The sequence below is a fragment of the Danio aesculapii genome, chromosome 7, assembly GCF_903798145.1.
Source record: "Danio aesculapii chromosome 7, fDanAes4.1, whole genome shotgun sequence".
Lineage (NCBI taxonomy): Eukaryota > Metazoa > Chordata > Actinopteri > Cypriniformes > Danionidae > Danio > Danio aesculapii.
This window is the reverse complement of record NC_079441.1, coordinates 65,276,609-65,302,680: the sequence shown is the minus strand read 5'-3', so window position 1 is coordinate 65,302,680 and position 26,072 is coordinate 65,276,609. Positions and strand designations below refer to the sequence as shown.

The following is a 26,072-nucleotide window of genomic DNA, read 5'->3' as shown; positions in this document are numbered from 1 at the left end:
CTAATAATAAGAATCTTGCTTGCATCTTTGTTTTTTAGGAGGACTATGACCAAGCGTTCCAGTATTACTATCAGGCCACTCAGTTTGCTTCATCTACTTTTGTACTGCCCTTCTTTGGCCTGGGTCAGATGTACGTTTACCGTAGAGACAAGGAGAATGCCGCGCAGTGCTTCGAAAAAGTCCTTAAGGCTTATCCCAACAATTACGAAACCATGAAGATCCTCGGGTCACTTTACGCCACGTCAGATGACCAGGAGAAGAGAGATATTGCTAAAGTATGACATTACAGTATATATCAAAACATTTTGAGTTTTTCTCTGAACATATTTTTATGAAGCGTTTTTCCCCCCCCGTAATAGGAACATCTGAAAAAAGTCACAGTACAATATTCAGATGATGTGGAAGCCTGGATTGAGCTTGCCCAAATTTTGGAGCAAACAGACATTCAGGTAACCAGGCCAGTCTTACATTTGCCTCTGTATCGATTTAAGTAAGATGCATTTCTTTCATGCTGAATCACTCATGTTTTCCTTCAGGGTGCTCTTTCTGCATACGGCACTGCCACTCGCATCCTCCAGGAGAAGGTCCAAGCTGATGTTCCCCCTGAGATCCTCAATAATTTGGGGGCTTTACACTTCAGATTGGGAAACCTGGGTGAGGCCAAGGTAAAAGAGATTTTTATTTATGGCTCTAATTATACAAATGTGCTGGTTCTGCTGTCGACTGAAGTTCTACATGATTATATATTGAAATTGTATTACGGTATGATGTTAAACTTTTTAAACTGGCTATTATTTAGAATCCATCACTTTAAAGTTACCATAGCGAGACATCAAGTTTATCATGTGACACAACAGGCCTGATGATTTATGCTTGTTTTTTTATTACCAAAGTCCCTAATTGACATGTGAAACATCTGATATCTCAATTCTCAAATATGTGGAAGATCTGCATTTTATCATTTAAACTGCTTTATAGTTTCCCAGTACTGGGTTGCGGCTGGAAGGGCATCCACTGCGTAAAACATATGCTGGATACGTTTATTCCACTGTGGAGACCCCTGATAAATAAAGGGACTGAGCCGAAGGAAAATGTATGAATGAACTGCTTAATAATGATCATATTACTTAATCTATGGTGGTTGATGGCAGCTGCCTTGTTAGTTTGGGCTGCAGAGATTAGAGCTGCTGAATTTACAACATGTTAATTCATCAACTTCGCCCAAAACGCTAGAAAGTAAGTGGCTGTTTAAATGGGAGAAGTATGGAGTAAATATTCTAGCTACCTAAATTCTGTGTGTCTGATGTGAAATAAAGCACATTGTCTGATAATGATTAAGCCATGAGCGTGCTTGCAAATGTGAAATTGATTTTATTATCAACAAACTAGTATTTAAAATTGAACGAGTTATACTTTAGATACTGTATTGTCTGTTTGTTCATCCAAACAGACTTATGAGGATAAAAGAATCATTTAAAATCACCAGAGCAGCAATACATAGATGCCATGACAAGTCCAAGTTAGTTTAGCATTTAAAAAAGTTTTAATGAGTCTTTTTTAGTGTTGTCACGATATTGTAATTCAAGACCAATCGGTACTCAAAGTTACATTTAACATCCATTTCCCGCTAACATTTGAGTGCTGTTAAGTAGAGAACACTCTCAATCAGTGCTGATTTGCCATTGCGTTCACATACTCAACAGAAATGACTGTGATTGGCCATGAAGTTCATCAGTTCAATGTTTACTGAGGGTAATCACAGATACAGGGACACTGGAGTGTTTTAAAGCCAATTCATCAATGGATTACTCATATGTTAGCTTATAAACAGACTGATCTTTGCAGCTTTAAAATGCTCCAGTGTCCCTGTATCTGTAGTTGAACTCCATAAACAGCGGTAAATGCGGTGAACTGATGACCTTCATGGCCAATCACAGTCATTTCTGTTGAGCTTGTGAACACAATGGCAAATCAGTGGTATTTGAGAGAAAGTGTCCGGTGCATATGGAGAGGAAAGATTGTGTTTCCTACAGCTGATTTGTCTAGCCCACACATGCTTTCTCAGAATGTTTTCCCAGAAATGTTAAGTGTTTATAAGAAAGTGTCTGGTGCATATGGAGAGGAACAATTTCATTCAGAAATCGCTACTTAATACAAAGAAACAGTTTGCTTTGGAAATTATTGATATATATATTATTGGCAAAGGGTGTAATAAATAAGAAAAGAAAAATACATTATACGAGTAAGTTACACATCTTAATATCTGCGTAGAAATACTTCCTGGCTTCTTTGGAGAGGGCAAAAGCTGAGGGCGAGCACGATGAGCATTATTACAACGCCATCTCTGTCACAACCTCCTATAACCTGGCCAGACTCTACGAGGCCATGTGTGAGTTCCACGAGGCTGAGAAACTCTACAAGAACATCCTCAGAGAGCATCCCAACTACGTGGACTGTATGTATATCCCAGTATTGTGGTTTGTTTGTTTAAAAGAAATTGTCAGTTAATAAGATTTATTTGATTCTGTAACAGGTTACTTGCGTCTTGGAGCGATGGCACGTGATAAGGGAAATTTCTATGAAGCTTCAGACTGGTTTAAAGAAGCCCTTCAGATCAACCAGGTAGAAAGTTCTTGTGTTTATACATAGGCCTACATATATTGGTATTTTGTAAATCTGTATTAATCCAAATAAGCAAAATGTTTCAAAATGAGTAAGAACGATGTGATAAAAAGACATCAAAAATCAAATGTGGGATTAAAAGATTTACAGCCTTATTGTGGAATCATCATAACATCACCTTCTTTATTGGTGATCATGTAACCAACATCTTGTCAATTAAAGACTTAATTCATATAAATCCCAAAAAACGAGCTGAGTGATATGACACAGCGGATAAATGTGCAATTAACATGTATATTCATCAGATTACATGTGTATGCTGCCTCATTACAAACATACAAAGCAATTTTTACAGTATACTTGTTAAAGTATCAAGTTGTATGTTGTAGTTTTGTGTTTGATCAACATGAATTTGGCTTTGTTTTGCAAACTACTTGTTATATTTCTGCTCAATTTAAAATACTAACTATTACTAATTAAGATGCAAATTAAAAACTGTGTTTTAGAGTATAAACTAATCATTTGCCAAAATAAACAAAAGGCTCGTCATGTTTTCAGGCAGGTTTTTATTCATTTTTAGACAAACCCATAGCAAAAGAAGAGTCAAGAATAGCAATTTTTGGTGGACTAACCCTGATTTTTCAGTCACAACTAATGAAAACATTAAATACATATCAATATTTATTTATTTTAAATGTTAGGAGATGTTATCAGTCCATTGTATTAAAAACTCTAAGGTAATCCAGTACATTCAGAGTTTATTTTTTCCTCCCATAATTCTGTATATTGATAATTAGATTTCTTTATTTGCCAAATATTTTATAATTGTATTATGAATTTAGAATTATATACAGTTTATTATTATGAATATTATTATTCTAACTCATTTGTTTTATTCTAAAATTAATTATACTCATTTGATCATTTAAATAGGTCATTATGTGATGTATCCAAGCATGTAAACTTCCTTTATTTTATATTCAGTGCTCAAACATTTGTCATCCATCGGTAAATCCTATTTGGATCATCTATTTCTAGACTTTTTGGTCTCTTTAAGTGTTATGAGTTTTTTTTTTTAATTTTCCTCAAATCTGTATAAATAAAATTTAATTCAAGTTTATATGTATAGCGCTTTTCACAATAGTTATTGCTCCAAAACAGCTTTACAAAAAGGTGCACATTATTACTACATTACAGTCAAAATGAGAAAAGAATCCAGCATGTCTGGGTAAAAAGATCAACTGCTGGAGATCACAAATGACAGCAGCCATTCACATATTGCGTCTTTTCCGCTCGCAAGTTTGCTACTTCTAATTAAAGTGCGGCTTGTGTGCGCATATTGGAAGCGATATGCTCACACCTTCCAGGTGCATCCAGTTGAAAGCATCTTAACTTTTCCGAATACCACAAGCGCAGGTAAAATAGTCAAACATTGACCGGTCTTTGGTTATAAAAAAATCTTTGGGACCAGTGATGTATAAGTTAGACAGTATATACACATAGTTAACCTGCAGCTATGCATTATATAGTGTTCTTCCAAAAAGGTAATGTGTATAATACATGTTCAATCAAGTGTAAAATGTGTGTTGTAGGATCACCCTGATGCCTGGTCGCTGATTGGCAACCTTCACTTGGCAAAACAGGAGTGGGGTCCCGGCCAGAAGAAGTTTGAACGTATCCTCAAACAGCCCTCAACTCAGAACGACACTTACTCTATGCTGGCCCTGGGAAACGTGTGGCTTCAGACGCTGCATCAGCCCACCAGAGACCGAGAGAAGGTGCTTCACTTCATCCATCATGCGTTGTCAGAATTTATTTTCAGTGTTATTTATTTACTCTATTATTGTATTTGTTTTGTTTTGCAGGAAAAGCGTCACCAGGATCGAGCGTTGGCGATCTACAAACAAGTTCTGAGGAACGATTCCAAAAATCTATATGCTGCCAATGGCATAGGTGCATTTTAGTAACTCTTCTAAGGCCAGATTCTGATGTTCTGATTCATTTCATGTGCACAAAAAGGCATCTGTCAGTCACTAAGTCGTGTTTTTTTTAATTCGCATTCATCTATGTTTCTCTGCTTCTCTAATGTGTGTATGCTATACTGCATTGCACAGATGTGTTCACAGATAAACTAGCTCTTTCATAATAAGCATTTTCCCTCTGTCACGTAGGTGCTGTGTTGGCACATAAAGGTTATTTCCGAGAGGCGCGAGACGTCTTTGCTCAGGTCAGAGAAGCCACAGCAGAGATCAGTGATGTCTGGCTCAATCTGGCACACATCTATGTGGAGCAGAAGCAGTACATCAGCGCTGTGCAGATGGTGAGACAGTAAACGGCCGTAGCAATGTTTAATTAAATGTCTTTTTCTACTTGTATAGAAGGAAAATCTAGATATACAGTTGAGGAAATAATTGAACATGACATGTTTTTAATATTTATGCGAATAATATTTCTAAAGGAGCTGTTGACATGAAATTGACAATACAAACATAAAATAAAATGAAACAAAAACCTTTTTGAAAAATGTGTGTAATAACAATGAAATGATACAAGGAGAAAGTACTTAATACTTGTATTTAATACATTATATAAAAGCATTTTGGTAATGGCAGCTTAAAGACACCTATCAAATGGAGAATGAAGTCACATGCATTGCTCAGGTGTGAGTTTTTCACAGACTTCAACTGTGAAAAAAACTTGATGGTTTTGTGGGTCTCGTCTACCAATTCTGATCTTTGTTTTGTAATTTCTATTGGATGCAAGTCAGGTGATTGGCTGGGCCATTCTACATCTTGATTTTCTTTCTCTGAAAGCACTTGAGTGTTTCCTGGGCAGCGTTTTGGATCATTGTCTTGCTGAAATGTCCACCCTGGTTTCATCTTCATCATCCTGCTAATGTAAATTATGGACTGAAGCAGCTAATATTCAATTGCAAGACGAAGGGCAGAGGGTAGCTGAACAACTACTGCGAGATTTCAGCTGCTGTTTGGGCTTTCACTGTCTTTCTGCACTTCCCGTTCTTCATGTGTTCTAAACTTTTTCCCTCTGTCATTTCATTTTCATTCATTCATTTTCTTGTCGGCTTAGTCACTTTATTAATCTGGGTTCACCACAGTGGAATGAACTGCCAACTTATCCAGCAGTTGTTTTATGCAGCGGATGCCCTTCCAGCCGCAACCCATCTCTGGGAAATCATTTTATTTTATTACATGTAACTTAATTAGTGAACTAAGAAGTTTCGTTTTCTTCTAATATAATTCTTTGGTTGTTATCAACATCTGGTGACAATTTCAAGTCAACAGCACCTTTAGAAATATGTTTTCTGAGAAAAAAAGGTGACATGTTCAATACTTATTTCTCCCCACTGTACCTAGGCAAAGCTAAATAAAGAGTTTAGTACATTAAAAAAACTGTGAATCTTACACATCAAACACCATTGTTTCCTTGTTCTCATGTAAATCCTGTGATTGTAAAATCCGACTGTAATGATCATTAATATGCATACTCCAGGCTGCGTTTGATTGGCCACAACATTTTCTAGTTGTGATATTACAAGAATGATAAATTCCCCATATTTTAAAGTGCATCTAAGCTTGTATTATAGTTAATAAAAATGTGGGACACTATTTAGAAAACAAGATATTATTATAGAGCTCTCAGGTAATGCAACCAGTCAAGAAGTATCTTATCTAATCACAGCTTGTTGTCAGAATGCAAAATTTAGTAAATATGGATTCTAATATTATTTAAAAAGGCATAAGGTCTGTTCAACTGTGTTGTCACTTTAACGTGTATATTGTGAAATGTGCTGTGTATGTAATGAGGCAGCAGACACTTGTATGTTTGTAATGAGGCAACAAAAACGTGTAATCTGCTCAATAGAAGTTTTATTGCACATTTATGCATTGTGTCATATCACGCCGCTCTTTCTGGGATTTTTCTGGAGTGAAAGGACAGCCATAAACAAACTCATCCGTTTATACAGAGGGTGATATTAATTCCTGCCTATGTTTTCATATATGTTTCATAACTCTAAAAACATATAAGAAAAAAAATCATTTTGAGAATATGACCACAATGCTTTTTTTCTGCAGTTGTATTGTCTTTAAAACAAAATAAGCATGTGAGAAAAAATGGCAGTGGTGAGAAAGCAGCTGTTAAGAAAGCATCTGAGCCTATAGATGCGGAAGCCTTTTGTTGTTTCTGCACTGACTGACTGCTTTTGTGTCTCTTCAGTATGAAAACTGCTTGAAGAAGTTCTACAAGTATCAGAACACAGAAGTGCTGCTGTATTTGGCTCGCGCGCTCTTCAAATGTGGAAAACTGCAGGAGTGCAAACAGACTCTTCTGAGGGTGAGTATTAATTATTTAAATCACATGTATGTATGCGTGTTTGATTTTTGATTGTCTTTATGTACATTTAGCATCTTCTAGATAAACCTTGTTATATTATTTTTCAAAAACTAAAACTTCAATGAAATCATTGTGAATAATAACACAAATTATATCGTTCTCTCTAAAACATTGTTTGTATGTGTATTTAGGAATTTTGTCTTAAAGAATATTTTATAAATAACTCAAAGACTCCCAATATACCTTATTTTGCCAGTTTCAGTCTTCCAAATCATACATTTAGATTCAATAAATGATGTTTAAGCCACAGGACAAAGGTGCCAGTGCGCTAACCACACACCAGCTATAGGCGGAGTGGAGAGACAGAGATACAGCCAATTCGCTGGAATGGGGATGATTGGGAGGCTATGATGGATAAGGGCTGATTGAGGGAATTTGGCCAGAACACTGGGGTTAACCAGCTACTCTTTACGAGAAATTGCCCTGGGATTTTTAATGACCACAGAGAGTCAGGACCTCAGTTTAACATCTCACCCAACAGATGGTGCTCACTGACAGTACAGTGTCCCCGTCACTATACTGGGGTATAAGGACTCACACAGGTCGCAGGTTGAGGGCTCCTTGCTGGCTTATAACCCCACTTCCAACAGCAACCTAGTGTTCCCAAATGGTCTCCCATCCAGTTACTGACCAGGCTCAGCCCTGCTCATCTTTAGTAAGCAACCGGTCTTGGGCTGCAGGGTGATACGGCCATACCTGCCAACACTCCCGTTTTTACAGGGAGTCTCCTGTATTTCACACTCATTTCCCACCACCCTCCTTTTTGTTATCTCTTCTGGAAAACTCCTGTAATTCCACCCTATTTTTGTGTCTCTTTACATTCTGGTCAACTCTCTTACATTGGTTAAGAAAGTAATAACAATTTTTAAAGCACTGATTTTTGAAGCTCCAAGTGATGCATTGTTTCCGCTACAATCATTCTTCCATGGCGGGGCGCCACGCCAAAATTCATCCCACCACGGCTACATTACAGCTTCTCATTCAAAACATTTTATTTTTTTAATAGCGGGTGACAATCGCACCAAAACGTATTAAAGAGTAAGTGAATTATAACCGCGTGAACTTTTCTGTAACCGACCGTAGTAGTGCTGTGCGTCATTTGTTTAACCCTTTAAGGTTACGTGCTGACTGACTGACTGACTGGCAGATGCGTGAGGCCAGCTAACTCGACGTAAAGCTGTTTCACTTTACTTCAGGACGCATTAATACTGCTCTTTAGGTCTATTGGAGACATTCATAAATATTCCTAGCAAATCGGAGACAGATTCGTTACATAAACACACTAAATCACACTTCAGCAGCGTTTATTTGAGAGCGCACAAGAAGATCTGCGCTCAGTGTTGCCAGATGATGCTAACTGTTTCCAGCCCAAAAGCTGTCGAGATCACAAGCGCTTATACACTGTTCTAAGCATATGTATGCGAAGAACTGGGGGCTATGGCATCTCTTTGAAAGATTAAAACTGGTTTATGAGGGCAGACCAGGGCTGGCAGGCACGCTGTTGCAAAACCGCCCAAATTTTCACTACCCGCCTATGTCATATCAGGCAACACTGTCTGCACTTGAGCAGCGCGTATTTGAAGGCGTGCAAGAAGATTTGTGCACGAGCAGAGGAAATCGGCGCGCAAGATTTGCATGCTTACATTACATGAATGCGACCTCGACTCATAATACTGCGCTCTCGACATTTGTCATTGATATAACGCCACAGGTAGTTAGTAGATCTGTGTAAAAAGGCCTGCCGCCACAGCTGGAAAAAATCCTAGAGGAAACACTGTGATGTCCCTTACTTTGGCAGGAAACTCTAGAAAACATGTAATTATTTTTCTCTTAATATTCATTCATTAATTTTCTATTCATTTCCAACACGGGGAGAACATGCAAACTCACAGAAATGCCAACTGGCCTAGCCAGGACTCGAACCAGAGGCCTTCTTGCTGTTAAGTGACAGTGTTACTGCTAACCACTGAGCCACCGTGCTGCATTTTTTTTTCTTATAATAATTTGCGCAAAATGTTTAGAATGCACAGATAGTTTTTCACAATTACACAAATATATTTTTGAAAACTATCATGCGATGCACAAAATGTTAATTCAGCTATTGTCAACTTTGTTGTACACCTCCAAAAACCTCTGTAGTGCATCTTGGGACATTGTGTTACAGATGTTTTTGACTGCTTAATGTTTTTTTTTCCTTGTGGTTGTGCTCAGGCTCGTCACGTGGCTCCAAATGACACCGTGCTGATGTTTAATGTGGCTCTGGTGCTGCAGAGATTGGCCACGCTGGTGCTGAAGGATGAGAAGAGTAACCTGAAGGCTGTGTTGAGTGCTGTTAAAGAGCTGGAATTGGCTCACAGGTATGTGATCTTCAGCCAATGGCGATACACATCTTAAAGTTTAGAGATGACTCCTTCTTAACCCTCTGGTGTTCTCTCAGGTACTTCAGTTATCTCAGCAAATCTGGAGACAAAATGAGGTTTGACCTTGCGCTGGCAGCAAGTGAAGCAAGGTACGTTTGCTTTTCTTTTACAATTACTTGTTTTTTGTTCAGCTGTGATGTCACGGTTCATTAAAATAGGCCAATATGGCTGGGGACAATACTGACTAATATACTGTTATTATATTTGTTTATATATATATATATATATATATATATATATATATATATATATATATATATGCTGTATATAGTGTAATGCAGCATTTCTAGAATATTTTCCCTTAAATTTTAGAATGTTTCTTGTTTAATTTAAAAAAAAAAATTTCTTAACAAATAATGATTACCATAAGTTTTACTATAGTTTACACAGGATACCCACCAAAATGTCATTCATTGTAACAGTTTCTTCTTTCATATGTTTAAACTAGTACAGGGCAGAAGAAGCACAATGTTTGTTTATATATTTTATTATGTAATGTTTCATTATATTATAGTGTACAGTGGTCCCTTGTTTATCGCGGGAGTTATGTTCTTAATTTAGAATTTAATAAATGCATCGTAATTGTGGTAACCGTGAAACCATGATTATTCTTCAGACTATAATCGTACAACCAAAATCTATAATCATTTCATCCCTAATTATTACGCAGTTTAAAACATAACATGTGGTTTGCCAATGCCACAGACTTGTTTCAAATGTAAAAAAGATAAAGGTACATTCATTCTTTGTTTTTGGGACTGTGGCAAAATTTTGCCATTTTGGAAGAAAACACATAAGGTAGTGGAAAATATTCTTAAGCAAAATTTTGATATGACCCCAGCTTTATATTTATTGAATGTTAATGTGAACAATCTGTTTGAAAAAGATGCATCACAGTTATTTATTGTCCTGGTACATTTAGCTAAAAAATTTATTTTGCTACTTTGGTCTGCATCCTAGGCTCCATCTTTTAAAATGTGGATATCACAAATTGCTACATGGTTACCATTAGAAAAACTCACCTATGACAAACATAAAAAATCTGACAGATTTTGGTCAATTTGGTCTCCCCTTTGGGAATACATAAAAGAGCTCTCTTAAATTAACACAGGATGCCTATCATTCATATACGATTTTTGTTATAACCTACACTTACAGACTGCTCTAAAATGGTGTGATTGTACTTTTTTTACCTATTTATGTTTTTTTTTATATATTAATTCCTTTGTTACTTTCCATTTTCAAGACTGTACACTCTCTGTAACACATTTATACGTTTTGATGTTAATATTTTGTGAATGTGGGCATACAATAAAAAAAAAAAAACATTACATGTGAATGTGTCTGAATGTAGAAGCAGCCTACTTCAGCAATGCACTGATTTTGTTGTGCTTTGAAATACAACATTTGAATATGTTTGTAAAAAAAGCCACATTGTACAATGCCGTGATGTTATGTAGTTTCAAAATACAACATATTAATATTTTAATGTAGAAAAAGCCAATGTGGGTGTTTTAAGGAGCAAAAACACAACATGTGGGCTCTTATATTGCTTTTGTGTCATCACTCAAATTTGCAAGTCATATCTCTCCGGCCCCTCATTTGGCATGCTTTTCATGAACTGGCCCCCATGACAAACTAATTGAATAGCCCTTTCCCCTAAATACACCCTGTATTTTATTTATTTAGTCATTAATTTAGTCATTAATACGTTATATTATTAAAATCAGTCATTAATTATTATAAAATATATGAATTCGATTATTTATTTTAGTAACAAATAGGAATTATGAACATTATATTATTATTATTATTTTTTTTTAGTGCAAATATTTATTTCATAAAACAGAACAACTTCTCTGAGGCTGTTGAGATTGTTTCAGTGATCTGATCAGCAGTGTGTGCGCTTGTGTTTCGTCTCTCAGGCAGTGCTCTGACCTGTTAAGCCAGGCTCAGTACCATGTAGCTCGAGCTCGTAAACAAGACGAGGAGGAGAAGGAGCACCGAGCCAAGCAAGAGCAGGAGCGAGACCTGCTGCGACAGCAAATGATGAAGGAGCAGGAGGAGAGGAAGAGCCGCGAGGCCGAGGAGCAGAAGAAGCTGCTGGAGCAGAGAGCGCAGTACGTGGAGAGAACTAGAAACCTGCTCAACTTCGAGGGAATGAAAGAAGCCGCAAAAGAGAAGAAGAAAGGAGGCGGTAGCGGACGGGTGAGAGACTACACTTTTTATGACCTACTTCTGCGTCAAGTGATCGTCATAACCCACAGCATATGTTTTGCTTGTAGTTGCGCATTTATACTTCTGCATGCTGTTTGTGTTGTGCTGACAATAGCTATGTTTCCATGCAAAGAAGCGAATAAAATTTACGCGCAAAACTGAATTATCGCGTTAAATATTTGCGAATAATACAACATTTCCAACCAACGAGTCAAAGAGAACAAAATCGTCACTTCCTGATAAACTGGCACCAAATATCAAAAAGGTAGGAGAAGCTGCGTGAGTCTTTTTCTTATATAATAAATTACTTGCACCTCAGAAGACAAAATGCAATGAACGTGGTGAATTTTAGAGTTGTGTCTTTGCATTCTGAAGGTTATAATAGTATAATAATAATAATCATACTGAACCACTGGGGCGACGGTCGGCCCATTGGTTTTCGCATTAATGCTATTTTTATCACCAGATGATCGCTTTTTAACAAAATTACATGACATATTTAATGCGCATACTGGAATTTATTCCGTAAAAGCGTTTCCTTTGCAATTTGACATATTGAATGCGCATACTGGAATTTATTCGGTAAAAGCGTTTCCGTTGCAGTTTGACATATTGAATGCGCATACTGGAATTTATTCGGTAAAAGCGTTTCCTTTGCAGTTTGACATATTTAATGCGCATACTGGAATTTATTCGGTGAAAGCGTTTCCGTTGCAGTTCGACATATTTAATGCGCATACTGGAATTTATTCGGTAAAAGCGTTTCCGTTGCAGTTCGACTTATTTAATGCGCATACTGGAATTTATTCGGTAAAATCGTTTCCTTTGCAGTTTGACATATTTAATGCGCATACTGGAATTTATTCGGTAAAAGCGTTTCCGTTGCAGTTTGACATATTGAATGCACATACTGGAATTTATTCGGTAAAAGCGTTTCCGTTGCAGTTTGACATATTGAATGTACATACTGGAATTTATTCGGTAAAAGCGTTTCCGTTGCAGTTTGAGATATTTAATGCGCATACTGGAATTTATTCGGTAAAAGCATTTCCGTTGCAGTTCGACATATTTTATGCACATACTGGAATTTATTCGGTAAAAGCGTTTCCGTTGCAGTTTGACATATTGAATGTACATACTGGAATTTATTCGGTAAAAGCGTTTCCGTTGCAGTTTGAGATATTTAATGCGCATACTGGAATTTATTCGGTAAAAGCATTTCCGTTGCAGTTCGACATATTTTATGCGCATACTGGAATTTATTCGGTAAAAGCGTTTCCGTTGCAGTTTGACATATTTAATGCGCATACTGGAATTTATTCGGTAAAAGCGTTTCCGTTGCAGTTTGACATATTTAATGCACATACTGGAATTCATTCGGTAAAAGCGTTTCCGTTGCAGTTTATGCATAGTTTTTTAATCAGATAAAAAGTTCCTCCTCAGTTGTGCACATCATTTTTTAATGCACATTTTCCAAATAGCAATGCTAACTGACTGTACAAGTATCTCAAATTCACTCATTCAAGCAAAAAAGAGGCGCGAATGTGCAACAACTTTAATTATTAAGTGAAGACAAAACAAAAGTATCCATCTGGAGCTCCTCCATGGGACTCGACACTTGTTAAACACTCGCACCACCAGGTGCCACCAACATTGGTCACCAATACCAAGCCAACCAATCACAGCATTTTCTGAGAGGTTCGTGTCGGGGTCTGTGTCAGGCTATGGCAAAGGATACGTGACTGCGCACACTTACCGCAGAAGTATAAACTGGCATAAATGCACAAGATATCTTAAGGATGATTTATACTTTTGCCTGGTTCTGAAGTGCGAGCCTAGGCTGAGCCGAGAGTTGTGAAGGCTTTTATACTTGAGGCACTCACCGTTGTGCTATTATTTCAGGGTGAATCGAAGTAACTGTCCTGCCAAAACTGTAGTAAAGAAGTCAGCAATTGGAGTTGCTAAATGAATGAATTTAACTATAGACCTTGTTCTTGGCTGCTGCATGGAGGGCACCATAGCGACCAGCGTCTTCCGGTAGAATGTTTAGAACTTCCGTTTACAGCATTTACAACAGGTAATTTGCGATCTGAAAATGGGTTTCAATGGCGTATTTAATGGATGTGTATGTTCCCGACCTGTCAGCTGTATGATCAGCGAATCTTCAATGCGTGCACACACACACACACACACAAACGCAATACTTCACTGCATTATAGAGCAAACCAGATAACTGGCATGAAACTTAACAGTTATGCAAGTCATGCAATTTACAAAAATGATCAGTAAAAGTCTGTTACTGATACTCTGCTGCTGGCTGATGTGGATGTTGTATCTAATCGAAAGCCGTTTATGTTTTTAGTTAGTGTGTATTGTGTAGTATCTACCAGGGTGTGTGTTTTTCGGTCATTTTAAAACGCCACTTTATTTTTACTTTGTGACTAATTTAATCAGTGTGTTAGTGGGACAGTACAGTCAGGAGGCTGTACTATCTGTCCTGTGCTGTACTGTGTGTCAAACATTTTGATGAATTACATTTGTTTGGGTTGGTTGTATGTTTGAAAGAAAGAGAAATTGCTGACTTCGATGACGAGGCTTCACAAGACGGCACAAGAAACGACACAAGATGCCATCTGACAACGAGGGGAAAATGCCTCGCAGCAGTTGTTTTTCATTCTTATTAGATCGCATTTTTAAAAAATAACCAGTCCAGGAGGTGGCGCTGTTTGACAACAGGATTAGTTCAAAGACGTTAAAAGTGAATAAAATAGATTAAAACTATTGTTTCAAAGCTGTCCAAATGCGATTGTTTATACGCATCAGCTGCCGACCAAAAGTTTTTAGCATTCTCCTTGCACATACACGCAAAGCATAATAAGGTCTATAAATAAAATGAATATGAATGAAAATGAAAATGTTTGCTTTTAGTAAACTTAGGTTACATTTATAGATCCAAGTTAACTTCGTACTTAGTGCAAAACCTTTTACACAATAAAAAGAAACAAATAGTTTACTTAATAACTGTTGGACAATCTGTGCACAAAACGGATGCATTGTTTTCCCTCAAAGCTTCAGAGGAAACCTAAAGGACTTTACATCAGATGGTTGTTTTGGATTTCTTAAGATGTTGCACAACTGCCCCAGCTCGACCAGACTCATCTCCAAGTTGTGTATTATCGGATGCGGAGCCATGTACAAATTTACAAAAAAAGTTGTGCGTTGAACCAACTGAAATCATGTCACATCAACCCAAAGCAAACCTCCGACAACACCGCGATGATGTCACATTCGCCACAAGCGAACTAGCAGACGCATCAAGTATTAACTAGGCTTTATGGTGCGTTCACACCAGATGCAGATGAATCGTTATGTGCAAGTCATTTACATTTTAGGTCGATATAGTTCGCTAGAATGAGGTGACGCAAATAACATGATTTAGGTGAATGACATGGCATGAATTGAGTGTTTTGGGCATTTAACATGCATGTGATTCGCTAGAGTTGAAAAATTTGAACTTTGTCGAAAATTCATGGCACTAGTTGCTCTAGTAGCCGCCGTCACCCAAGCGTAGCTCCTTGAGCAGGTGATGAAACTCACCAAGCTGAAAGCGCCCCTGAAGAATTTGATGGACCCAGAAACTGCATTGCACAAGTCCACGTTGTCTTTCAGCCTTTCATAGCATATAAAGCACATCTACCCACACAAAAAAATCCATGTCAGCCATATTGCATCAAAACTGGAGCGATTTCTGGGTTAGGGATCCAAACTGGTTCCAAGTCTGTTGTGAAGTGAATTTCATGTGCAAATAAACTCCAAATGTTCAAGCGTCTAATTACGAAAGGCGTAGGACGCGTTTAGTGTAAATGCTCCATTAGGCCATTTTCAAACATGGTATTAAAGATGCATAGGTGATTGTCTTCACTGACTTTCTCTGAATAAGGTTAAATAAAATCAGTTTTCACTTGTAGCAGCTGCCTTAATGATGTTCATATGCTGTTTCATTAGCGCAAGAAAGGAGGCGACTTCGATGAATTTGTCAACGATGACTCTGATGAGGATCTGCCCATCAGGAAGAAAAAGAAGAGGAGGACTGAGAGCGGCAGTGAAGTTGAGGATGGAGGAGAAGACGGAGAGAAAAAACCAAGAAATAAGAAGAGGAGGAGGTAAATGTGCATCTGTTTTCTCAGGAAAAAGTTCATATTATGGGACAAATTGCTATCTAGAACCTAGAACTTGTGTACTTTTTATAGATTTGATTAATATTTTATATTAACTTTTATGTTTATACACTAAATTTTTATTTATTTATTTATTTTATTTTCTGTTCATACGTTTTTGTAATACGTCTTTTATGCAATTTAGTTTTTTTTACTACTACTGTTAAATACAAATTTTATTTCTTTATTTGGTTTATTTTTTGCTGCTGTTGTTTGTCATGGTTTAAATCGGTTTTATAGATTAAATTATAGATCAAACATGTATTATTTACATAATTTGGTAACACTTTACTAAATAATGCTTTTATTGATGCTAGCTAATGTAATTTAAATTAACAAGTAGACCTTTTGATTTTAATAATGGACCTGACCATCATAAACAATGACCAGTTGACTAATTTATTAACTATCAGTTAGAATAAATACTGTAACCAGTGTATTGCTCATTTTTTGGTTGATTCATCTAGATTAGTGAGGATTTACCATGCGTTATCATCATGTTTAACGATAACTTGGTGCTGTTATTTGGCTGACAAATCTGAGCTATTGATTAGAATTGAACTGTAGTGTTTGTGAACTGATTGTAAGTTTGAGATTGATTGTTTCTCGTGTTGCTTCAGACCAAATAAAAGAGAGGATGAAGGTTCAGATGATGAGGAAGGAGGATCAAGGCCTAAAAAGCAACGCAAACCTAGAGAGCGCAAGAAGATTGAGAAGGTAAGGTGCAATATGGAGGATAAGGATAATATGCAAGATGAATGATGGCATGAGAGTTCTAATGGAATTTTTTTCTTTTTTTAAAGCCCAAGCCAGAGCGCATGCCGCCTTCACTTAAAGGAAAGATCAAGTCTAAAGCCATCATTTCATCCTCTGATTCCTCATCTGATGAGGACGGCCTGAAAATAGCAGAAGACAGGTGAGAGACGCTCCTCGTGTTTGCTTCAGCATGAACTAAATAATTTACCCTTTTTTTGTGATGCGTATTTATTGTGGAGTATTGCAGAGGAATGCAAAAAATGCAACAAAAAAAATCATTGTTTAAACAGAATGTCAAAACATGTCCTTCTGATTTGGTTGAAAGCAAGTGAAACTTTAAAAGGCCTCCCTCTTTTCCAAAGTAGAGAAAGGAATAGGCTACAAATTGTGTGCATCCAATACTGCACAGGGTCCTGTTTATTAAAGATCTGCACTGGATTATCCCTAAATGCAAAGTTTATGTTAAGAAATTAGTGGAATTTTGATACGTTGTTTGGGATACTTCACACATTCACGTATGTAAACAAATCCTGAATATAGACTGGCAGTACCTTTATTTTATGCACTGTGTTTGTCATAAAGTTATCTGTAGCTTAAGTGATGACATTCTGTATTTAGCTATTCACTTGTACGGTGGCTCTGAACTGTCAAAACACCCTCCAAAGTGCTTTTTCGGATGCGAAAAGCGGAAATAAATGGAACCCGGTTCAAATTTTATAATGATGGACGAAAGTTTCAGACTAAAATTTCGGATTCATTAGCCGCATTTCCACTGTCGGACCAGTGCGTGCCAGGGCTTTTATCGGGCCGGGCCAATCGCCCGGGAGGTTGAGTAGTGAGGCCGAAATCATGTCGCGTTTCCACTGTCAAGCTAGTACCTCGTCACGCAAACCCCGCCCCCAGAACGTCCCCCGAATCAAACATCACACAACCCGCCCCCTTCAGTGGGAATCCGGCAGATAAATCACACCATTGCATCATCACGAAACGATTAAAATAAAGACAACCGAAACAAACAAATGACACGTTACTGTAAAGCATTACATTATATGTCTATATGCACAGGCCTGTGTGTTTTCACTAATAATATTTGTTTACTCGCCGTCCGACTGTTGGCCTCGTTGGCATACTTTATTAATAGTATTTTAAACCTCCTCTGGTGTTTATTGTTTTTAGAAAATCTTTTTTTCAGATAGGCCTTAGTAAAATGAAAGAGTAATATGGCTTTAAAACAGTTTAATTTATGTATTGTATATACCTACATTGTTATATCTAGCTTTTATTTGTTTTATATTGGTTTATTTATTTATTGTGATTTTATTATAGCCGATATTTGTAATTCTTTAAATGATTTCAATATAGCTTAGGCTATTTTATCAATATATGACACTATTGTTTTGAGCCTACAAAAGTGGACACGTCATTTGTTAAGTGTTATGTCTTTCTGTTGTATTCATATTTTTTATTATCTTCAAAATAAAGAAAGAAATAAAGAAACCCAGGGTAACACTTTATAATAACTACACACTATAAATCATTTATTAAGCATTAGCAAATAGTTAATTCATTTTGTTAAGCATTAACTCTACAGTAATAAGCGTTAGTAAGCAGTTTATAACTGCAGCTACAAATGCTGTATTCTCGACTTACAAAACATATTTATAATGTGCTTAATACTTGTACTTTCATACTTTGTTAATGATTTATTTTTCATTGCTAAATTAAGTATCGCATTATTTACAAACCATTTGTATTTAAGAGTAGTTGAGGGTTTTTAGGATCATTCAGAATGAGTTAGTAAATGATTAATAAACTATTGAAATCAATGTTTATATATCTTATTATTCAGGCATATACTAATAGTTAACTAATATGGTAATAAATGCTTTATTAACTTAACTTCATCCAGTTCTGTGACCTAATCTAAAGTGAGGACTATTTATGCTTTATAAATCAATTATAAATGACAAATAAAGGCTCAGTTAAATTCTAAACAGGAAAAAATGACTATTTATTCCTTTTCACTTAAAGATACACAAATTAAACTGTACTTCAAATGAAAAATAAATCTTTGCAACCTTATCGAAAATAAAATAACTGTAGAGTTTAAACATTGCATCTTATTATATTGTTAAATTATTATATTGTTGTTGTTGTTTTATCCAGTTTTATGTTGTATTTTGACACTCCTGTTATTCAGCAATGTTTAAACTTTACAGTAATTTCACTTTTTAGATAAGATTGCAAAGATTGTTTATTTGATACTGAGCCTTTAATTGTCATTTATAAGGGATTTATAAAGCATAGTCCTCACTTTAGATTAGGTCACAAAATTGCATGAAGTTGAGTTAATAAAGCATTTATTAACATATTAGTTAACTATTAGTATATGCCTGAATAATAAGATATATAAATGTTGATTTCAATAGTTTATTAATAATTTACTAACTCATTCTGAATGATCCTTAAAACCCTCAACTACTCTTAAATACAAATGGTTTGTAAATAATGCAATACTTAATTTAGTAATGAAAAATAAATCATTAACTAAGTATGAAAATACAATTATTAAGCACATTAAATAGGTGCTTATAAGTCAAGAATACAGCATTTGTAGCTTCAGTTATAAACTGCTTACTAACGTTTATTAATGTAGAGTTAATGCTTAACAAATAATGAACTCACTAGATGCTAATGCTTAGTAAATGATTCATAGTGTGTAGTTATTACAAAGTGTTACCGAAACGGAGTCACTCGCGGAATCAACAGAGCTGTGAAGCGAGTGCTCTTTTGCCCAGTCTCACACTCACATACAGGCATCTAAACGCTCATGTATCATGCACAAACACACCTTTAAAACTTCACAAAAACTTTTAAACCTTTACTGGCTGCTGTGTCTTTAATATGGTTTAAAGATTATTATGCATTATTGAAACAACAAGGAGGACGCAGCAAAGAAATTTTAAATTAAAACTTTATTATTTTATGCAACAGCCTTACATTTAAAAGGGAAGCATAGCAGCCTTAAGTAAAGTAAGTGTGCAAGGCTGCTTCTGAGGTTAGATACACAGTAGTGATGGGAAGTTCAGATCTTTGAGGTGAACCAGATCTTTTGTGACAGTCCTTCTATGTTAGTACTCAACATACCAAAATTATGTAGTCAGAAATCATAATTTCAGTCAGTTAAAACATCACCATGATCTGAAAATTTTCTTACAGTTAGGTTTTGCAACCCAACAGAAGCATGAATCACTTATTTAAAATCCATTACGATTTTCTGTTGTGAAATAAACGTAATTTTTTTTCACCAGATCCACTCATTTAAGCTTTCAGTTTACCCACGCTGCAGTTATTCAAGTTTAGTTCAGTCACAGCAGGCTGTCATGTACTGTTTGTGTTCGGTTCACCATCTGCTGAATCATGCATGCGCAGTATTATCGGTTCACCGCTTCTCAAATCTGATCTCAGTGTAACGTTACTGTTCTGATAACTGAATAACAGTATATATTGGTTTATTTCGAGTCAGAGTGGGGTATTGGGCATGTTAAAAAGTAAGTAGTTTGTAGATAAGAGTGCTTACTGGAGACATGAATCGTTTCAAATGATTCAGTTCGATTTGGTGAACTAGTTCAAGCGGTTCACTTAGAAGATTCGGTTAAAAAGATCAATTCGTGATATGGATCACTAATACAAAAATAAAACCCATTATTGGACACAAATGTGTTAAAGTAATAATTTTAAGTCTCTGTATTTAATGCTGTCACCGTGCTGCTGTCATGTCCACTTGTTGTTTTTGTCGTGGGAGCAACAGCGAGGATGACTGGGGGACAACCCGCTTGATTTGGCCAATAGCAACAGGATTACAGACTCTGAAGTGCTGTTCGGTCAAACATCTGCAGCATGAAGTAAATAGATTTACTGCTAAAATGCTTACAGTAAGATTATGTATTAAATACATTTACAAAGAAAACGAAGGACGTTTCTGCTATAATTTTAGTTAGTTTCAGTTAGTTTTGTATGTACACAATACAGTTTCAGTTAGTTCTAGTTTTTTTTTTAAAAACTCTAGTTTTTATTTTTATTTCAGTTAACGACAATTATTTAAAATTTTAGTTTTCGTTCGTTTTCGTTAACTATAATAACCTTAGCGCAGATGCTAGCCAATCATCTTTGTGCAACACGTCAAAATGGAGAAAAGACTTATCATTGCTGTTAGTAATCACTTCAAGTCTGATTTATAAAAATGCTTAAAAACTTTCCTAAAATTGAACGTACACAATATTTATTATAATCTGTCCTCAAGAAATTTTTTTATTTATAATAAATTTAAAGTAAAAAATCTTGTTTAATGTTTTAATGTACATTTTTGTCGTTTATTTTTGTATCCTCTATTATTAAATTATGATGTTGTTTCCATATTACTTAATAATTTAGTATTTTATATTGATCGTGCTATGTAAATCCTGATACACAAAAAAATACAAAGGTAAAATATAATAACTCCTCGTAGGGCTGGGCAATAAAATGGGTATCAATATTTATTGACCGAATACCATTGTCAAGTTTCAGTATGAAGCACTATAGTTTTATTAAAACGTGGCTGCTGAGTGCGAGCCTTGGAAGCAATGCCAATAAGCTTAGGGTGTATGTTTGTCATTTCCAGTGGAGGAGTATGGGAGCGACGCTCACATGTTGTGCAAGCAGCATGACGCACGCGCATTTTCCAGGCGAACCTAGTTGAAAACATCTGAACTTTTCTGAATGCCGCGAGCGCACCAATCTGCTTCACACTTTGTATGGAATATACCCATTTCAGTAATAAAAAGGCAGACTAATTACCTCAGACAAACACAGCGCATCCAAACACTGCAGCTGTTTTTACTTTTCTCCATAAACTAGTCTCCGAGCTGCAGCAATGGTTTGTCTGATTGTCATCCTCTGAGAAAATGGTTGATGGTCGCCTAGTTACGGGAGACACCAGTAAAACGTGACCTCAAAGCCCGTTGTCAATTCAGGTCAGAATAAAAGCACATGCAAAAATACACTACGAACAATTTAGCCCTCCCAATTCACCCGTACCACACGCCTTCGGACTGAGGGGGAAACCGGAGCACCCGGAAGAAACCCACGCAAACTCAGTTTTTGATTATTAAAACTATTTGCCTTAGTAATGCTGGTAAATTAAAATAAAGTGGTTAAACAAAAAAAAATCCTAATATTCCTAAATGTATTGTTAGAAAATATTCAATACCTATCGATATCGAATGATATGAAACATGTTATCGTGATAATTTTTTTGCAATATCGCCCAGCCCTAACCCCTCCTCTTTTTCTGTCCAGAAATGCCAGAGACAGCGGCTCCGGTTCAGATGACGAGGAAGCCCCCAGGAAACGCATCGTCTCTGACAGCGATTCTAATGAAGGCCGGAATCAGTCAGGCAGTGAGGCGGGCAGCCCTCCACAGCGCTCCGCGAACTCAGACGACGAGTCCGGCAGCGAACGGCCTGTGAAGAGGAGGAGACCACGACCACAGTCTGATTCAGAGCAGTCCGACAACGAGAGCAAGAAGAGCCGCTCTGACGCCTCTGATGATGAATCTCCCGCCGGGTCTCCGGCCGCCGCCGCATCTGACCGCGGGTCCGAAAACGAAGGCTCTCCACAGAGATCTGATAATGACTCCGGGTCCAACAACGAGGCCTCCAACAGGGGATCTGATGAGGACAGTGACTAAATCCAGGACAAAGAAAACTAAAAAATCTTGTCATGTTCAGATCATAGCGTTTGTAGTCGTGCGTCTTCCTGAATAATGTTTCTGGAGTTTTCGTTTTGTTGTTTTATTTTTCCAACGAGAACGTTTTCTTTTGTCGTTCAGTCTTTTGAGTATGAAATGAAACGCTTTTCTGTTGATTATCACAGCTTCTAATGTGCTCTGTGGTCTTTAAGGGACAATCACACACTGTGGTTCAGAGTTGGTGTACAATATGAAATAACCTTTGAATAAAATATTTTGAAACAGAATGAGAAGACTTAGTTCAGGATTCGATTGATTTTAAGTGAAGTTTATTTCTAAATTAATTTCGAGAGGATCACGTGCTTATGATTGTTCTCAGCTGTTCCCGCATCAGCTCATGATCGATCCTCCAATCAGATTATTCCTAACTCAATATAAATAACCAGAGTTTTTCTTATCTCATTATCCTCGTCTTGAAGAACCACCCCCTACCCACCCACCCCTATTCACCCTCCTTTCCAGATGGGCGACATGGTGGCCCAGTGGTTAGCACTGTTGCCTCAATGCAAGAATGCCTCTAGTTAAAGTCCCTACTAAACCAGATGACATTTCTGTGCAGAGTTTGCTTGTTCTCCCCGGGCTCGCATGGGTTTTCCTCTGGTTCTTCGGTTTCCTCCCACAGTCCAAAAACACGAAACTTAAGTAAATTGAACACACAAAATTAATACCATAGCCAAGCTATGTAGAAGCTCTGTCACGAAAACAACTTCCTTGTATGTGTGTGAACATACCTGGCAATAAAGCTCTTTCTGATTCTGAAGCTATTAGCAAGTACACTTCTCAGTCATTCATATCCGTCATTTAGCTAGAAATAAGCCGGGGGAGTTCATCGAGATCTACCTGAGCTCAAACTCCCCTCTCGCCCTGCAAACAGGAGGGAGCCCAGGGCTCGAAGATCTCATAAGCTCAGGGCTCTCTCCTGGGACAGCATGCCAAGCAAGCTTTATTATCAATCATCAGCTAAGTGTGAAGTTTTGAAAATGTCTCTACTGCTACTTTTAATGGATCAAATGTGTTGTTGATGAAATTAAATATCCATTTCAGTAGCAATTTATTTAATATAATAACTGAATGAATAAGATAGTTTGGGGCAGTGGTTCTAAACTGCTTTGGCAACTGGACCCACACATCACTGTGCTCATTTAGCTATGATCCCCAGTTCCTATAAGATCATTCATTCATTTTCTTTTCAGCTTAGTCCCTTTATTAATCTGGGATTGCCACTGCAGAATGAACCGCCAACTTATCCAGCATATGTTTTACACAGCGGATGCCCTTCCAGCTGCAACCCATCACTGGGAAACATCCATACACACATAGACTAAGGCCAATATAGCTTACCCAATTCACCTATACCACATGTCTTTAGACTTGTAGGGGAAACCGGAGCACCCGGAGGAAACCCACGCGAACGTGGGGAGAACATGCAAACTCCACACAGAAACACCAGCTGACCCAGCGGGGGCTCGATACAGCGACCTTCTTACTGTGAGGTGATTGTGCTACCCACTGCGCCACCATGCTGCCCCTCCTAAAACATCAATAACAGGCAAATTTACTTTCCAAAAATGGTAGCTAGCGACACATTCGTGCCATCCCACTTAATATATTTAAAAGTATATGATTGATTCGGATGAATAAAACGATTACAGGATAGCTGCAGGCCCATAGCCAGCCTTTTGAAAGGTGGTGGGGGGGGTATTTTTTCTGAAAAGGTGGACCTTTTTTGCAGTTATTCGCCTCATTTGCTGTTCAATTATGAGGTTTAAATACCGCATTTTAGTGACATTTTAAAGTTTCAAGACACCCTGGAGTACTTTTTTTGAGATTTTAACAGATTTGTGTGTGTTGAGCATCAGTTAAGACCACGTTAGCACCTGCTAGCTTTAATTGTGGGGAACACTGGATAATTTGGAGCTTTTGTCAGCTAATTTCATCTTCTGGGTTTAAAATAATTTTTGTGGCGAGATTAAAATCAGTGATGTGGCATGAATCTGCTAGTGGAGTGTAGATGCATCAGTTTCTCATTATTATTCATATCTGAGTTTTCTTATCCTTTGAGAAGACCCTGCTTCTTCATTATTCATGACAGCACGTGTTTTCCGAAGCCAAGGCAGACCTGCCAAGCTGTGAGAACCAATGACTGGGTGAGACCGCGTCCACGGACTCTGCATACAGAACACAGTAATTACCGTTCATGAAGAGTCGTATATGTTTGTTTCCATGATCCACAGGATTTGTTGCATGTTTTTCCCTGTGGTTCTGTCAGGGCCGATACAGCAAAGCTGTTTGTGTTTAGCAAGCATTTTTGTCAAGAGAGCTGTACGAAATTTGGAGAATGGCAGACTTTGTCTTTTATTAGTTGAGTTCGTTCCCATTCAGACACATCGCCTATATCCGTGCTGCTGTGTTCGCAATATGTTTAAAATCCTCCAGATTACCGGCAGGGCTAATGGTTGAAACAGAGAAAGAGACTGCACTGCTGCACTGCTATCCACTGTGTCTGCATTCAGACCTGGGGTTTGAGGAGAGAAGTCCTCCTCATTTATAGTGTTTATATAAACACGATTATCTTTATAATGATATAAATTGTGGTAATGTGTATATGAAATCACAAATAACAAATGCGGCAGGCCATCAAATTACTGTTTATTTCTTTGCATTTTAACTTTGTACACTATAAAATCATGCGTTTTTTAAATACAAATTTATCATCCATCATTTAAAAAATCTTTTAAAAAATTAATAAAATTAGGAATCTGGTAAAACTTGTTTTAAACTAAGTGTAAACTAATTAAATAATTGGCCACTTGAATAAATAAAAATATATTTTGTTTTAAAGCCTTCATCTTTCTGTGATTTTCACAATTATTGTTGGCATAGCAGTCAAAAATGGAACAACAACCACATGTAAAGGCCAAATTCTGCCTTAAAGGCTCTTTTGCCTAAACATTAGGCCAAAAGATTTGCGAGTGGGGTGGACTTTCGAACCAACCCTAGTCTACATGCCTGAGGTGGAAGTTCTCAAATGGTTTTACCATGGACCCACTTTTTTTTTTCTAAATTCGAGCCAACTCCTAAGCATCCCTACTGAAAAAAACAGCTTAAACCAGCCTAGGCTGGTTGACCAGCCTGGTTTTAGAGGGGTTTTGGCCCCTTTCAGGCTGGTCTTAGCTTGTCAGGCTGGAAAATGACCAGCTAAAACCAGCTTGACCAGCCTGGTTTAAGCTGGACATAGCTGGTTTTGGCTGGATTCCCAGCCTGGCTAGGCTGGTCAAGCTGGTTTTAGCTGTTCATTTCCCAGCCTGACCAGCTAAGACCAGGCTGGAAATGGCTGGAATCCAGCCTGCAAGTGGCCAAACTCCCTCTAAAACCAGCCTGGTTTACCAGCTAAAACCAGCCAACCAGCCTAGGCTGGTTTAAGCAGTTTTTTTTTCTGTAGGGATATAATCAAATCATATTAAAAAGCTAATTAAATTCACAAAAAATGTTCTGCCATTTCTGAATATGACTAGGACTACATTGTAGCTGCAGTTACTAGTTTTTCTTTACACTTTAAAGTTAAACTGGTATAAGAAAAATATAAAATAACACTGTTTTGTATCGGCCTATAATCCCATAGTGCAATTTCAGTGC

At 37.2% G+C, this 26,072-nt stretch overlaps 1 protein-coding gene across 1 annotated transcript in view; it reads left to right on the top strand.

The window, feature by feature from the left end:
• Nucleotides 1-22,669, top strand: part of ctr9 (CTR9 homolog, Paf1/RNA polymerase II complex component) — a 32,352-nt gene extending 9,683 nt beyond the window's left edge. The window contains exons 8-23 of the mRNA XM_056462357.1: nt 39-275; nt 360-449; nt 537-665; nt 2,272-2,455; nt 2,534-2,622; nt 4,215-4,400; nt 4,488-4,575; nt 4,794-4,942; nt 6,859-6,975; nt 9,247-9,392; nt 9,473-9,544; nt 11,381-11,663; nt 15,678-15,835; nt 16,510-16,606; nt 16,693-16,805; nt 21,986-22,669. Coding sequence (XP_056318332.1) covers nt 39-275; nt 360-449; nt 537-665; nt 2,272-2,455; nt 2,534-2,622; nt 4,215-4,400; nt 4,488-4,575; nt 4,794-4,942; nt 6,859-6,975; nt 9,247-9,392; nt 9,473-9,544; nt 11,381-11,663; nt 15,678-15,835; nt 16,510-16,606; nt 16,693-16,805; nt 21,986-22,376 — 2,529 coding nt within the window. The 3' untranslated portion in view covers nt 22,377-22,669. The remainder of the gene's footprint in view (nt 1-38; nt 276-359; nt 450-536; nt 666-2,271; nt 2,456-2,533; nt 2,623-4,214; nt 4,401-4,487; nt 4,576-4,793; nt 4,943-6,858; nt 6,976-9,246; nt 9,393-9,472; nt 9,545-11,380; nt 11,664-15,677; nt 15,836-16,509; nt 16,607-16,692; nt 16,806-21,985) is intronic.
• Nucleotides 22,670-26,072: the final 3,403 nt, after the last annotated feature.